General features: G+C 40.4%; 1 protein-coding gene across 2 annotated transcripts in view; it reads right to left on the bottom strand.

The window, feature by feature from the left end:
• Positions 1–17,512, bottom strand: part of NEXN (nexilin F-actin binding protein) — a 58,730-nt gene that overhangs the window by 25,334 nt on the left and 15,884 nt on the right. For both annotated transcript variants that reach the window (XM_049771472.1, XM_049771474.1), the window contains exons 2-5: positions 4,561–4,639; positions 803–994; positions 544–622; positions 312–460 (exon numbers count right to left, since the gene is read on the bottom strand). In XM_049771472.1, coding sequence (XP_049627429.1) covers positions 312–460; positions 544–622; positions 803–994; positions 4,561–4,587 — 447 coding nt within the window. In that variant the 5' untranslated portion in view covers positions 4,588–4,639. The remainder of the gene's footprint in view (positions 1–311; positions 461–543; positions 623–802; positions 995–4,560; positions 4,640–17,512) is intronic.

Genomic DNA, 17,512 nt, shown 5'->3' with positions numbered 1-17,512 from the left:
GTGGCCAACCTGGGACGAACCTGGGTTCGATCCCTGGCATGCCATATGGTTCCCCGAGCCTGCCAGGAGCCATTTCTGAGTGCAGAACCAGGAGTAACCACTGAGTGCCACTGGGTGTGGCCAAACAATAAAAAGACCATTCTAACATATCCTCCTAGGCAAACTTTATTTAAATTTTGTGCTTACGGTCTGTCTTATTTTCAAGTTAGTTGCTATTCAATATTTTATATTATTTGGCAACATGCTAATTAATTTTACTTTATATAATATGTTTCTGAAGTAAATGACAATTAAAAAAATTTAGTATATACCTCTTCAGCCCTTTTTGCTAATTCACGCTGTATCTTCCTCTTTTCTAACATATCCTGCTCAATTCTGCGTTTTCGTTCTTCCTCTGTTCTTTTCCTTTGTTCCTCTTGTCTTTGTTTCTCCATTTCAGCAAATCTACCTTTAACAGTACCTAAGAAAATATGAAATATGCTTAATATTTTGCTATTTCCTGTTTTGCAATTCCATTTACCATCCACCTCTCAAGTTTCTTACCTGTTAGCTTTGGAACGTAAGCTTTTTCTACTTTAGAAGATCCCTCTTCCTCATCATCAGAAGCAAGCAATTCTTTCATCTAGATGGTTAAATAAATTAATAAGAAAATTTCCAAAATTAGATGATATCACATGATATACAGTTTGAAATTAGTGTATAAACACAGAGAAGTAGTTAATTGAAATGTAGTTAATAGGCATAACAAATTATAAATTAAAAGATTAAATATTTGCACAAGAATAAAATGAAATAAATTAACCTCCTGCTTTCTCCTGTTCCATTCTCTCTCTCTATTATATTGTTCTTTTCTTCTTTGCTTTTCATCTCTAGATCTCCTTTGATTTCTTTCTTCCCTGGCTTTTTGCATGGCTTCAAATTTATCCTTTACATCACCCTTGCCAAGTTTTGGCACATAGGTTTTTGGGACAGGTTTAGATGAAGAAAGCAGAATCTTCATAAGAGGAAATAAAGAGAAAGAAGAAAGTTTTGTTGGTGGTGTTTTGTCTTTTAAAGAGCTAGGAAGAAATTAAAGATAGAACAGAACAAGCAATATAAGAAATGCTAAAAGAAATAGAAATAGAAATAAATCTTTAGAGTGATAGTATTCTAGTTAGGGCGCTTGCCTTGCTTGTAGCTTACCTAGATTCAATCCCAGGCATCCCCGAGTCCACAAGGAGTGATTCCTAAGTACAGAGCTAGGAGCAACCCCTGAGCATCACCAGATATAGCCAAAAACCAAAAGAAGAATATCTTTAACTTATACCATCAGAATATTTTAGATACCATATTTGAATTAGATACCATATATACTATTACATTTCAGAAAATATGAATAAACTATTAGTATAGAGGAGAAAGAACACTAACTTTTGTTTGTTTGGGGCCAAACCCAGTGGCACTTAGGGGTTACTCCTGGCTCTGTGCCCAGAAATTACTCCTGGTAGTCTCGGGAATCCATATGAATTTCTGGGGATACAATCCAAGTTGGCCATATGCAAGACAAGTGCCCTTCCCTCAATGTGATCCAATATAAAGAACCACATTTTGTAAGCATATTCCACTGATACTAAAGGCTAATAAAATATAAAACTTAAGTGTTGGGTTATTATTTAAACCCATTGGGTTTTTTTTGTTTTTGTTTTTGTTTTTGGGTCACACATGGCAGTGCTCAGGGTTACTCCTGGCTCTATGCTCAGAAATCGCTCCTGGCAGGCTCAGGGGACCTTATGGGATGCTGGGATTCGAACCACCATCCTTCTGCATGCAAGGCAAATGCCTTACCTCCATGCTATCTCTCCAGCCCCAACCATCTGTTTTTTTATTGTCCTACTCCCTTATTAAATTCAGATTTTTTTTACCTACTGTTTAAAAGATACCAAAACTAATCTCAATAAATTAGACAAAGTTGAAAACAGGCAAAAAAAATTGGGAGTTTATTATGGTAGATTCTGTATGTAATTTTTATGTAATTGCTTTGGTTATTATAACCAAATGTGGTTATTATAACCACAGCCACACCATGGTTACAGAATTGTTCGTGATTGATTTTCAGTCATAGAATGTACACCACCCTACATCAATGTGCATTTCCTGCCACCAATCTCCCCAGTTTTTCACCCTTCAACCCTACCCGGCCTGCCTCTGGGTCAGGCATTTTACTTCTCTCTCTCTCTCTTTCTCTCTCTCTTTCTCTTCTCTTCTTTATTTACACTGTGGTTTGCACTGTTGCTAATAAAGGAGTATAATGCATATCATTTTATTCCCTTTCAGCACCCAATTCTTTTTTTTTTTTGGTTTTTGGGTCACACCCGGTGGTGCTCAGGGGTTACTCCTGGCTGTCTGCTCAGAAATAGCTCCTGGCAGGCACGGGGGACCATATGGGACACCGGGATTCGAACCAACCACCTTTGGTCCTGGATCGGCTGCTTGCAAGGCAAACACCACTGTGCTATCTCTCCAGGCCCTCAGCACCCAATTCTTGTCCAGAGTGATGAGTTCTAACTATAATTTTCATAGTGGACTGTTCACCACTTTTTGTGGCAAGCTTTCTACCCTGGACTGATCCTCCTGATCCTCATCTCTAGTGTTTCTAGATATTGCCAGAGTATCTTTTATTCTTATTATAATTCACAAATTAATGAAGCTATTCTATCTTTATTCCTTTCCTTCTGACTCATTTCACTCAGCATAATAATCTCCATATCCATCCATGTATAAGTAAATTTCATGACTTTATTTTTCTGAACAGCTGCATAGAATTCTAGTGTGTAGATGTACCATAGTTTCTTTAATCACTCATCTGTTCTCAAGGCACTTGGTTTGTTTTCATATTTTTTTTTTGTTTTTGTTTTTGGGCCACACCCAGCGTTGCTCAGGGGTTACTCCTGGCTGTCTGCTCAGAAATAGCTCCTGGCAGGCATGGGGGACCATATGGGACACCGGGATTCGAACCAACCACCTTTGGTCCTGGATTGGCTGCTTGCAAGGCAAACGCCGCTGTGCTATCTCTCCGGGCCCTGTTTTCATATTTTAACTGTTGAAAATGGTGCTGTGACAAACATAGAAATGCAAAGGGATTTTCTGTATGGTGTTTTTGTGTTTCTAGGGTATATTCCTGGAGTGCTATTGCTGGATCATATGGAAGCTCAATTTGTAGTTTTTTGAGGAATATCCATATTATTTTCCAAAAAAGGCTGTTTCAGTCGACATTCCTACCAGCAGTAAATGAGATTCTCTTTTCCCTTCATCCCCGCATCCATGCCAGCACTAGTTATTCTTATTCTTTTTGGGGGGAACATACCTGGCAGTGTTCAGGGGTTACTCCTGGCTCTGAACTTAGGAATTAATTCAGCTGCAAGACCAAATGGGATGCTGAGGATCAAATCCGGGATTGCTGCGTGCAAGGCAAAGGCCTTCCTTATTGTACTGTTTCTCTGACCCCCAAAATTTTAGATTTAAAACCATTTAGTTTTAAACCATTGAAAAAAATCAATTAATATTAGCAATAGGTAACCTAGAGTGATAGCACAGTGGGTAGGGTGTTTGCCTTGCACGGGGCTGACCCAGTTTAGTACCCAGCATCCCATATGGTCCATAGAGCCTGCCAGTAGTGATTTCTGAGCGAAGAGCCAGGAGTAACCCGTAGTGCCACTGGTTACCTGTAGTGACCCAGAAACAAACAAATAAAAAACAAACAAAAGCACAGCTGCTAAAAACAAAATAAAGAAGAAAAGATTAGCATCAAAGAGTTATCATTTTTCTAAGAGTAAATGTCAAATCTACTTTGTTAATTGTTTTTGTTTTTTGGGTCACAAAAAACTGTGACCTGTGGCATTCAGGGGTTACTCCTGGCTCTGCTATTAGAAATTACTCTTAGTAAGGAAAAAAAAAAAAGAAATTACTCTTAGTGGTCTTGGGGGACTATATGAGATTCCAGGGTTGAAATGGAATCTAGAACTTAGGTCAGCTGCGTGCAAAGTAAACACCCTACTCACTGTGCTATTGCTCTGGCCCCAAATCTGTTTTTTAATATTTAAAAAATATCCTAAGTCTAGCCATTAAATTTTATTTAATATTATAATTATCACATTCACATAAAATCATCACTCATAAATTTATCAATTAACATATCATAGGTTATTGTCCAAACGGAAATACAGGCCAAGACCAGCCTATGAATTTTATATCTCCTGGGGTTCTCTACCCCCACCACCCGCCTTTCTTTTTAGGTTATACCCAGCTGAGCTCAGGGTTTATGCCTAACTTCACTCAGGGGTTACTCCTGGCAGGGCTCAGGGACCATATGGATGCCTGAGATCAAAATTAGGTCAGCTACATGTAAGACTAGTGCTTTACTGGCTGTAATATCTCTCTAATTCCAGGTTTTACATCTTGACATAGTGTTACGTTGAACTTCTAAATATGACCTTCCCTTGAAACAATTGTCCTCTCAACAATTCTGTAACCAACCCTATATCCCAGTCCCCTCACCACAAGAAAAAGTTTTTTGACACTTACCTCAGCCTTTTGGGAAATGTCATTCATTTTTGCTCTGTAAGGCCTTCAGATGATTATAATGTCTTGTATATTTTTGTACCTGAAAAAGCATTTTAGTATTATTTTTAAAGACTTCATTTAAAAAAAACAACATGCTATATATTTTCCTAAATAAAGAACATGTTGGGCCCAGAGAGATAGCACAGTGGTGTTTGCCTTGCAAGCAGCCGATCCAGGACCAAAGGTGGTTGGTTCGAATCCCGGTGTCCCATATGGTCCCCCATGCCTGCCAGGAGCTATTTCTGAGCAGACAGCCAGGAGTAACCCCTGAGCACCACCAGGTGTGACCCAAAAACCAACAAATAAAATAAAATAAAATGAAATAAAAAACATGTTGATTTTTTTTCTCAAAAATCCTTACATAATCCAGGCAAGTAATAAACTGTGATAACCCTCAGGTATTTTCCATGAGTAGGAAGCCCAGCCCCTGGTGAGCACATGGGAGTGCATAGTGACCCCTGGTGCATATAACCATAACTGGCTTCACCAGTAACTACCTGGCAGCATATAAGCAAGCACTGTAGCTCAGTCAGAGCAAACCTCAGTAAGCACTATGCTTGTTGTGTGTTGTGTGTATAGCACCACAACCTGATGTCACAGCTGAAAATATGTGACCTCTTCACTGAATTAACTCAACAACAATGGAACGGCAGTAGCAGGAGCTTAGTGGTAGAGCCCTATGATGGCCCTGGGTTCAGTCCTCAACCCCACAAATGACAAATGACAACACCAAAAGGAATCACCAGCATTCCATATGATTTTCTGAGTCCCTGCCAGGAGAGATTCCTGAGGTTAGAACAAAGAGTAAGCCCTGAGCACCACTGGGTGTGACCAAAAGTTAAAGCCAAAAGTTAAAAAAATTGGGAGGTCACTCCTGGTTTTACACTTGGGAATTACTTCTGACAGTGCTCAATGGACCATATTGAATGCCAGAGATTGAACCCAGGTTGGCCGTGTGCAAGGCAAACACCCTACCCACTGTACTCTCTCTCCAGCCCCTATTTATTACATTCTGTTTGTTTGTTTTAGTTTTTTGTTTTTGGGTCACACCCTGCATCGGTCAGGAGTTACTCCTGACTTTGTGCTCAAAAATCTCTCCCGGGCCCAGCGAGATAGCATGGAGGTAAAGGCATTTGCCTTTCATGCAGAAGGTCGGTGGTTCAAATCCCGGCATTTTATATGGTCCCCTGAGCCTGCCAGGAGCGATTTCTGAACATAGAGCCAGGAGTAATCCCTGAGCACTGCCGGGTGTGACCCAAAAAACAAACAAACAAAAAATCTCCTGGCAGGCTCAAGTTTCCATATGGGATGCCAGGATTCGAACCACTGTCCGTCCTGGGCTGGCTTAGTCCAAGGCAAACGCCCTACCGGCTGTGCTATCTCTCCGGCCCCCCTTATTACATTTCTTAATAATAATTTCCCCTAAGTAGCACATGTAGTGTATCATGAGCCACGTCTTATGAGTAATCTCATTCTATCTGCTTCAGACAAAAATAGAAATTGCTCTAGTCCTACTCTTTATCACATGAGTCACTGAATCATATCTAGATTACTTTAAAATATTTTTCCTGTATAACCAAGAAAACCTAGACCCTATTCTCATAATTTTATGAACTCTGAAATTATTTCCAGCCCATGTTTCTATATTCCTAAATTTTAATAGTTTGTCAGTATTTGTGAATATTTTTCTAGTAAATTCTTGTTTAACATATAATTTCACTTTTTATTGACCCTATTATACTATTACCTTCTTCTCCACTTCTCCACTGGTAATCAAACTGAAATTACAATTGGATCAGACCTTAATCCAAATTCCAATTTTCTTGTTTCCTCTTTAAAATTACTTGAATAAAATGTATAAAATTCTAGAATAACACCTATTGTTATTAGGTATAAATCATTTTGATTTGGGCCCCGAGAGATAGTACAATGGCGTTTGCCTTGCAAGCAGCTGATCCAGGACCAAAGGTTGGTTGGTTCGAATCCCGGTGTCCCCATATGGTCCCCCGTGCCTGCCAGGAGCTATTTCTGAGCAGACAGCCAGGAGGTAACCCCTGAGCAACGCTGGGGTGGCCCAAAAACCAAAAAAAAAAAAAATCATTTTGATTTATACTATAAGTAATAGTCCCCTTGAATACATTTGCTTTCTTGATTTTCCTGCCGGGAGCAATTTTAATGAACTACTTGTGTGATTTAAAGGAGTACTACCAGGGGCTGGAGCGATAGCATAGTAGTAGGGCATTTGTCTTGCACGTGGCAGATCTAGGATGGACCTTGGTTTGATTCTCTGGCGTCCCAGAGCCAGAAGCAATTTCTGATCGCATAGCCAGGAGTAATCACAGGGTGTGGCCCCAAAACAAAACAAAACGAAACAGAAAAGTTCTACCAAAGGGTATGAGAAAAACTTGAGCAATCTCATATAAGATGATCATAGGAATTTGTTGAGTTTTTTTTTTTTGAAGGGGGGTCACACCTGGTGACACTCAGGGGTTACTCCTGGTTCTGTGCTCAGAAATCGCTCCTGGCAGGCTCTGGGGACCATATAGGATGCTGGGATTCGAACCACCATCCATCTTCATGCAAGGCAAACGGCCTACCACTGTGCTATCTCTCCGGCCCCAATCATAAGAATTTATCATTATATCAAGAAACTGTTGAAATAAAGTGTCTAGGACACAAATGCCATCCATGGAATGGGAGAAATTATTCACCCAATACCCATCAGATAAGGGGTTAATATATAAATATACAAGGTGCTGACAGAACTTAACAAGAAAAAACATCTAACCCCATCAAAAAATGGGAGAAAAAAATGAACAAACATTTCCTCAAAGAAGAAATGCTCCACATCACTAATCACCTGGGAGATGCAAATCAAAACAGTGATGTACCATTTCACACCACAGAGACTGACACACATTACAAAGAACAAGCACAATCAGTGCTGGCGAGGATGTGGGGAGAAAGGAACTTTCACTTACTGCTGGTGGGAATGCCATCTAGTTCAGCCTTTATGGAAAATAATATGGAGATTCTTCAAAAAATTTGAAATTGAGCTCCCATAATATCCAGCAATACCAAAAAAAAAAAAAAATCCAGCAATAACGCTCCTAAGTATATACTCTAGGAACACAAAAACACAATACAAAAAAGCCTTATGTGCACAACTATATTCATTGCAATGCTATTTACAGTCACTAGAATCTGTAAACAAACCAGGTGCCGGACAACAGATGAATGACTAAAGAAACTGTGGTACATATACACAATGGAATACTACACAGAAAAGTTAAGTTAGGAAAAGTTAAGTCATGAAATTTGCCTATAGATGGATGAGTTCATGGAGTCTATTACACTGAGTGAAATGAGCATAAGGGAGAGGGATAGACACAGAATAGTCATCTGTGGGATGTAAAGAAAATAAAAGACAGTATGGTAATAATACCCAGAGACAGTAGAGGGCTAGAGAACCAGCCCATGATATGAAGCTTACCACAAAGAGTGGTGAACACAGTTAGAGAAATAACAACACTAACAGCTACCATGACAAATAATAGAGGAATACGGTATCTGTCTCGAATACAGGCAGAGGGTGGGGTAGGAGGGAGATGGCGGACATTGGTGGCAGGAAGGTTGCGCTGGTGAATGGGGGTATTCTTTTTAATGACTGAAACCCAACTACGAACATGTTTGTAACTATGGTGCCTAAAAAAAAGATATTATTAGGAAAAATAAAATAATTTTAAAGGAAATAAAAGAAACTTGAAATGAAAGAAAATTGTGTGGCTTGGTGACAATGAACGTTAATTAGCCTGTCAAGAGTATTCTTGAAGAATAAATGAATCTTCACTTTGAATAAGAACTAGGTGCTGAAAGCAGATAAAGTGATGTGCATGACATCCCTTCAGCAAAAATATTGCAAACTATAGTTTCTAAAAGGAGAAATAAGATGGGAGGGAGGGAGGGAGGGAGAGAGAGAGAGAGGGAGGGGGAGAGAGAGAAAGAGAGAGAGAGAGAGAGAGAGAGAGAGAGAGAGAGAGAGAGAGAGAGAGAGAGAGAGAGCAGAAAAAAGACTGTCTGCCCCCTATGGGCAGGCAGGGAGGGCAGGAGCGAAACTGGGGACATTCGTAGTGGAAAATGTGCACTGGTGAAGGGTATTGCACATTGTGTGACTGAAACTCAATCAGAAATAACTTTGCAGTTGTGAAAAACTACCAATTGTTTTATGAAAAACCTTGTAATCATGGAGATTAAGTAATTAATTAAAGTATTGTTTTAAAAATATAAAAATATAAATTGTTTTAAATAGATTAAAATAAAGTGAAGAGTGAAGAACTTTACCTAAAAAGGGACTCACAAACATGGGATGAAAAGAATAAATGAAATCAGCTAGCTTTCTTAGCTTAATTTGTATTTAATTTATTTTTTGTTTTGGGGCCCACACCCAGCAGAGTTCAGGGGTTACTCCTGGCTCTGCGCTCAGAAATCTCCCCCTTGGGGACCAAATGGGGTTGCCGGAAGTCAAACTAGGGTCTGTCCCAGTTGGCTGCATGCAACGCACACACCTACCGTTACCGCTGTGCTATCTATCTCTCAAGCCTCACTTAGCTTAATTTTTAATATCCAAATTATAGTACGAATAATTATAGAGTGAATAAAAATAATATTGATTTTATAATTTTAGTATGAGCAATCACTTAAAATAGTTTTGTAAATCTCATTTTAAGATTCTGAAGATTTTGGGTGAATCAACCTTGGGTTGATCCCTGACATTCTAATTATGGTCCCTAAGCCTGCCAGGAGTAACTTGTGAATTTGGCTGCTGGATATGGCCTGAAAAACAAAGAAACAAACAAAAAAAGATTTCGATGATCCCATTTTAAGAGTCAGTATGAAAATTAAAAACAGCACCAACCATCACTTTTGTTGTTGTTGCTGTTGTTTTTTGTTTTTATTTCTCTATTTGGGCCACACCCAGTGACGCTCAGGGGGTTACCCTTGGCCATGCGCTCAGAAATTGCTCCTGGCTTGGGGGACCATATGGGACGCCAGGGGGATCGAAACTGCGGTCCATCCTAGGCTAGTATGCTAGTATGCGTAAGGCAGACGCCTTACACCCAGTGCCACCAACTACGGCCCCCCTTTTTTAAGTTAAAATAAGCAAGCAATGCTTTGTGACAGATCTGTCTTGCATTTTGAGTAGGGAGTTCACACCAGGTGGTGCTCAGGGACTCTTACTGGTTGTTTCTCACTGGGTCAGTCCTGGTGATGCTAGGGACCATTTGGTGCCAAGGACTGAACCCAGGATTCCTTTATAAAAACTTGCACTCCCAGGGCCAGAGAGATAACACAGCAGATAGGGTATTTGCATTGTACACAGCCAATTCAGATTTGAACCCCAGTGTTCCAGAGGACTCCCAAGCCTGCCAGGAATAATTTCTGAGCAGAGCCAGAAGTAACCCCTGAGCATTATCGGGTGTGGCCCCCAAACAAAACAAAGCCAACCAAACAAAAAGCATATACTCCATCTTGTTGATTTTGTTGTTTGGGGGAGGTTTTGGGGGGGAGGGGTTTTTCGGCGTGTGTGGGCTGCATGCAAGGAAAGCACTTGAGCCCTCTATTCTTTTCCAGCCTACATTAACTTTATTAAAATGGAATTGTTTAAGGTGTAAGTTACAATCCTATAGGACTCATATCTTTTCAGTCATCAACGCTGGGGAAAAATTTTCAAGATTAAATGAATAAGTATTTACAGTACTTTGGGGGAATAAGGGAGGCCTCACATCTGGTGGTATTCAGTGAACCATAAGTGGTGCTGGGATTCACACCAGTGTTGGGACCACATCACATGGTAGTTAAAGGTTTTTAAGTTTTTATACTATCTATTCCAGGTCCCTATATAGTATTTTTTTATTATTTTTAATTTTTTTAACCTATATAGTGTTTTGTTTAGATATTAAAAACTGTGATGGGGCCAGATGGATAGTACAGTGTTTAGTACACAGGCCAGCTCAGGTTTGATCTCCAGCATCCCATTATGGTCCCTTGAGCCACATTCAGGAATAATTCCTGAGTACAGAGTCAGGAGTAACACCTGAGCATGCTGGGTGTGAGACCCAAAAACAAAACAAAGAGAAAAAAAAACCCTAAAACTCACCCACTCCCTCAAAAATTCAAACAAATAATCAAAAAAGAAGTCTGACGCTGCTTGATAATAAATGAGTTACTTTTTACTATGTTTGGTTAATTAACTTCACAGGAAAGAATTTGGTTCTATAATAATTGGTTAGATTAATTTATCTAGCCCCACTATTTCACTAATATGTCTCTTGATTACAATGTGAATAAAAACAACCCGAGATAAAAGTCCTGGCTAACAATCTGAAACTTGACTTGTGTGTTAGGTAACACACTGAGTAGTTTTAAGCATTTAAAAATTATTCCATTTACCTCCTCTATAATTCTTCAAGATAAATACTATTTATCACCTACTCTCAAAAAAATCTAACATTTTTTGTGATACTTAATAATGAATAGCTTTATAATTCTGTATTTACTGTAAATCAGTTTTTAAAATCTCCTAGTCTAATAATTTAAGTATCACTAAAATATTGATAAAATAAATATTTTACTGTTTATTAATAACATTTGAAGTTTTTTTAAATTTTTTATTTTTATTAAACAATTGTGATCTGGGGGGCCGGGCGGTGGCGCTGGAAGTTAAGGTTGCCCTGCCTTGCCTGCGCTAGCCTAGGACGGAGCCGGTTCGATCCCCCCCGGTGTCCCCATATGGTCCCCCCAAGAAGCCAGGAGCAACTTCTGAGCACATAGCCAGGAGTAACCCCTGAGCGTCACAGGGTTGTGGCCCAAAAACCAAAAAAAAAAAAAACAAGAAAAAAAGAAAAAAAAAAAAACAATTGTGATCTAAAGAGTCCTTCAAAGTTGAATTTGAGATATACAGTGAGTCAATGTTAAAATTTAGGTCTTTTGATTCTATTATCGTTGACTTTGGCTTGGATATTTAGTTCTGTCCTTATTTATTTCCCTGCCAATGCATCGGAGGACAACTTGGCCTCCCCTTTCTTTATTCTTTTCTTCTTAGTTTTATAGAAAAATGTGGAGATATGTGGTAAAATAAAGAATCTGTGTCCAAAGTTCTATATTAAAAAAAAAAAAAGGTGGGAGCCCCTTAGTGTTGGAGAGATACGCATGGAGGTATGGCGTTTGCCTTACATGCTGAAGGACGGTGGTTCGAATCCCAGCATCCCATATGGTCCCCCGAGCCTGCCAGGAGCGATTTCTGAGTGTAAAGCCAGGAGTAAACCTTGAGCACTGCTGGGTCTGACCCCCACCCCCCAAAAAAAAAAAAAAGAAAAAAGAAAAAGACAGGAGTCCCACATTTTTTTTTTGGGCCACCCACCCAGCAGCGCTCAGGGGTTCTCCTGGCTCCAAGCTCAGAAATCGCTCCCTGGCAGGCCTCGGGGGACCATATGGGACACCGGGATTCAAACCAATGACCTTCTGCATGAAAGGCAAACGCCTTACCTCCATGCTATCTCTCCGGTCCGAGTCCCAACATTTGAAGTTTTCTGTAAGTATGTAACAACTTGGAAAACTGCAACTCAGAAAAAGTCAAACAACATCTTTCACAAGACAATACAATTAATCAGGATTGAACAAAAGATACAGTCAGACCTACTGCATAGTCGTAGTAATTGTCCTTTTTTTCTTTTTGCCACACCCAGAGATACTCAAAGGCTAATCCCAGATCTCTACTGAAGGTTGGGGGTTGATCCTGGTATTGTTTGGAAGATCCTTGCAATGCCAGGGGGATGGAACTAGACATTCTGGTGCAGAGCATGTGGTTGGCCCTGGGGCCCCTTTGCTCCCATAGCACCTTGGCTACATCCCAAACCCCCATAGCAGCAGTTTCTCCTTAGATAAGTTGGAGCTGTCTCTCCACCTCCAGTGCAATATGTTTCTAGCTGCATTCTAAGCAGATGCAAGGAAAGCAAGTGCAGCTTTTTACTATTGCTGGAGCAATAGTAATCGGGTAAGGCATTTGCCCTTTTATGCAACCAATCTGGGGTTGAACCCCCAGCATCCCATATTGTTCCCAGAGCACTACCAGGAATAATTTCTGAGTGCAGGTCTAGGAGTAACCCCTGAACATTGCCTAAAACTAAAACAAAACAAACAAAAAACAGTACAACTAAACACTGATATTGGCAAAGGGAAATAACAACCAGCTTGTGAGGTTTTACCTACTAGAATAATTAGCCGTGTTTTAAAACCAGACATTTGAAAGCCAATATTTTGTACAGTAAAATATGTTAGAAGCCAAAAAGGCATGAATTATAGTACTATCCGCATTTAGTGAACTTGTAGTCATTTTTATTTAGAGGGCCACACCAGGCCACATTCAAGGCTTACTCTTGGCTCTACCCTCAGGTATCATTCCTGGTGGGGGTTGGGATAAAACCTGAGATCCCTACCAGCTGACTACCTCTCTAGTTCCTGAATGTATAATGGGGAACTTATGGTAAAACATTGGTATTGGGTAAGTTAGAAACAAATATTTTTTCCCATGTGGACAGCACAGTTTTAAATGTTTTGTTTATTTTGTTTTTGGGCCATACCCGGTGACACTCAGGGGTTACTCCAGGCTATGCACTCAAAATCGCTCCTGGCTTGGGGGACCACACGGGACGCTGGGGGATCTAACCAAGGTTCGTTCTAGGCTAGTGCATGCATGCATGTGCACACGGCAGACGCCTTACCTCTAGTGCCACTGCTCTGGCCCCAGCACAGTTTTAAATTGATATATGCTAGCACAGTTAGGTTATTAAATAACTCTGGTACTGAATAAAATGAAGTTATCTCAACTGGTTGTAGTTCATAATTCATTTAGTGAATTTAATCGTATATGTTAAATTCAGTGATTGTTTTGATGTTGCATTTTTTGGGGGGGACCCACGCCTGGTGGGTTTTTGTTTGTTTTGTTTTGGGGCCACACCTGGTGGCACTCAAGGGTTACTCCTGGCTATGCGCTCAGAAATCGCTCCTGGCTTGGGGGACCATATGGGATGCTGGGGATAGAACCGAGGTCCATCCTGGGTCAGCTGCGTGTAAGGCAAATGCCCTTACCGCTGCCCCATCACGCCGGCCTCATTGATGTCACATTTTTTTAATTAATTTTTGTGGTGTTGGAGCTTAAACTCAGAGCTTTATACATGCAAAGCATGTGCTTTTGTTGTTGTTGTTGTTGTTGTTGTTGTTTCTTTCGTCTTTTGATTGGGCCACACCAGTTATGCTCAGGAGTTATTCCTAACTGTGCTCAGATATTGCTCCTGGCAGTCTTAGGGGACCATATGGAATGCCGGGAATCGAACCCAGGTCTGTCCTGGGTCGACCGAGTGCAAGGCAAACGCCCTACCAACTGTGCTATCTCTCCAGGCCAAAGCATGTGCTATATCACTGAATTATATCCCAAGATCCTTAGGCTTTCCTTTTGGGGGTGGGTTTGCATTTTTGGACCACATCCAGCGGCGCTTAAAGGCTACTCCTGGTAGGCTCAAGGGACCATATGGGATTCCAGGGACTGAGCCAGGATCCATCCCGGGTCAGCCACATGAGAAGCAAATGCCCTACTGCTATGCTATTACTCCAGCCCCAAGGGCTCTCATTTTTTTAAGAGCTCAAGTCAGCAATATATAAATTGTACTTTTTGTTTGTTTTTTTGTTTTTGTTTTTCGGCCACACCTAGTGATGCTCAGGGGTTACTCCTGGCTTTGCGCTCCGAAATCACTCCTGGCTTGGGATGCTGGGAGATCGAACCCCAGTCCGCCCTAGGCTAACGCGCACAAGGCAGATGCCTTATGGCCTGCGCCATTGCTCTGACCCCATAAATTGTACTTCTTATTGTGATAAATAAGGATAGTGAAGAATCAAGCCCAGTAGCCACGTATATGTCATTTTCTTGATTCAGGAACACATTGATATAGCTCATAATTCTGCTAAGTTGCCAAGAGTACAAAAGCTCTGTAAAGACATCTTAATCACTTATCTACTGGAGCATAATTTCACGATGTATTTTTAAAATAACGAAATTCACTTTGGGTTGCATAATGACAATGAGAAATTGGTTTTATGAAGACTTTTTCGAGTACTGATGCCAAAAGATTCATTATAAGGTTTCTGTAAAATGTTCAAGAACTGTTGAATGTCACCTATTTTAGTGAATCTCAAACACTAAATCTCAACCCTCTTGTGGAATTCCTACAAAAGGTAGTTACAGATATTGACCTTAATTTTTGTTTTGTTTGGGCAGTGCTTAGGGGCCTCTCCTGGCAGTACTCAGGGGATCACATTAGATCTTGTGCTGACAAGCATGTGCCCTAGCCCTTTGAGTCATCTCCCCAGCCCACTGTTGGCAGTCTTAATGACCTCTTAGCTACATTTCTCTCGCTTCCTCCTTCCCACTCTAACACCCATACGGAAATACTGGCACAATTCAAACATCTGCACAGTTAGCTCCCTCAGCAGAATGTTCTTAATATTCACAGAGTTTATTCCTCCTCATTCTGTATTTCTCGGATAAACTGTCACTTTTCTCCAGGAAGTCACCTGTGACTTCACAAGCTTGGGTTAGCACTTCTCGATGTTTCCATAGCACCCCTAATTGCAACATTTCTCTTTTTTGGCTATTGTCTCATCCAGAATATAAATTTTTTGAAAGTAGAAACTATATTTTATACATTATTGTATCCTTAGTACATGCACCTGGCAGACAGAAGAAAAATATAATTGTTGACCGAGTAAGTGAATTTTGTGAACATCAAGTTAAGCACAATAAAATTAAGAACTATGTGGATATTATGATGTTCATTGTGTAGAAATACTTTATGAGTGGAATATGCCATTCATTAACAGATCATTAGTAGGCAGGCAAGCTTCCAGGCATAAAGAAATGAAGCTGGGGCCAGAGAAATAGCATAGAGGTAGTATGTATGCCTTGCATGCAGAAGGACGGTGATTTGAATCCAAGCGTCCCATATGGTGCCCCGAGCCTGCCAGGAGGATTTCTAAGTGTAGAGCCAGGAAGAACCCCTGAGCACTGCTGGGTGTGATCCAAACCCCCCCCCCAAAATGAAGAAGAAGAAGAAGAAGAAGAAGAAGAAGAAGAAGAAGAAGAAAAGAAGAAGAAGAAGAAGAAGAAGAAGAAGAAGAAGAAGAAGAAGGATGTACAAGCAGAAACATTCTCTCTTCTTTAGTTTGCAAAAACTCAAAAAAAAAAAAAGACTATGCAATCAGATGTGTGAAAACATCACAGTAAAGAGATGTGACCCCATTGAGTACCACAGTGCAAGGATGTACAAGCATCACAGCCTGAATATGTGCAAACACCACTGCTAAAAGGAGTACATTCCTGTGAGCACTACTACTTGATGTACAGTCCCTGGCAAGCACCACAAGTAAATGTGTGACCACCTCAACCAGGCATGTGTGTGGATCTCTAGTGTGTGACCCCAGTTAGCACAAAAATATCAACAACAATGAAGGGAACAGGAATGACATTTTTGTCTTGTTAAACATCTCAGACATTAGTCTAATCTATTTTCTTTTTTTTTTTTTGAAAGGGAGGTTTGGGCCACACCTGTTTGATGCTCAGGGGTTACTCCTGGCTAAGCGCTCAGAAATTTCCTTGGCTAGCGCTTGCAAGGCAGGCACCTTACCTCTAGCGCCACCCCTCCGGCCCCAGTAAAAACTATTTTATTTTTTTTTTTTTTTTTATTTTTTTATGGGTTATTTTTTTTTTTTTTATTTAAACACCTTGATTACATACATGATTGTGTTTGGGTTTCAGTCATAAAAGGAACACCACCCATCACCAGTGCAACATTCCCATCACCCAAGTCCCAAATCACCCTCCTCCCCACCCAACCCCCGCCTGTACCCTAAACAGGCTCTACATTTCCCTCATACATTCTCAATATTAGGACAGTTCAAAATGTAGTTATTTCTCTAACTAAACTCATCACTCTTTGTGGTGAGCTTCCTGAGGTGAGCTGGAACTTCCAGCTCTTTTCTCTTTTGTGTCTGAAAATTATTATTACAAGGGTGTCTTTCATTTTTCTTAAAACCCATAGATGAGTGAGACCATTCTGCGTTTTCTCTCTCTCTGACTTATTTCACTCAGCATAATAGATTCCATGTACATCCATGTATAGGAAAATTTCATGACTTCATCTCTCCTGACAGCTGCATAATATTCCATTGTGTATATGTACCACAGTTTCTTTAGCCATTCATCTGTTGAAGGGCATCTTGGTTGTTTCCAGAGTCTTGCTATGGTAAATAGAGCTGCAATGAATATAGGTGTAAGGAAGGGGTTTTTGTATTGTATTTTTGTGTTCCTAGGGTATATTCCTAGGAGTGGTATAGCTGGATCGTATGGGAGCTCGATTTCCAGTTTTTGGAGGAATCTCCATATCGCTTTCCATAAAGGTTGAACTAGACAGCATTCCCACCAGCAGTGGATAAGAGTTCCTTTCTCTCCACATCCCCGCCAACACTGTTTATTCTCATTCTTTGTGATGTGTGCCATTCTCTGGGGTGTGAGGTGGTATCTCATCGTTGTTTTGATTTGCATCTCCCTGATGATTAGTGATGTGGAACATTTTTTCATGTGTCTTTTGGCCATGCGTATTTCTTCTTTGTCAAAGTGTCTGTTCATTTCTTCTCCCCATTTTTTGATGGGGTTAGATGTTTTTTTCTTGTAAAGTTCTGTCAGTGCCTTGTATATTTTGGAGATTAGCCCCTTATCTGATGGGTATTGGGTGAATAGTTTCTCCCACTCAGTGGGTGGCTCTTGTATCCTGGGCACTATTTCCTTTGAGGTGCAGAAGCTTCT

Source organism: Suncus etruscus, chromosome 4 (assembly GCF_024139225.1).
Source record: "Suncus etruscus isolate mSunEtr1 chromosome 4, mSunEtr1.pri.cur, whole genome shotgun sequence".
NCBI lineage: Eukaryota > Metazoa > Chordata > Mammalia > Eulipotyphla > Soricidae > Suncus > Suncus etruscus.
The sequence above is the reverse complement of the archived record's forward strand: the minus strand, read 5'-3'. Positions and strand labels throughout refer to the sequence as shown.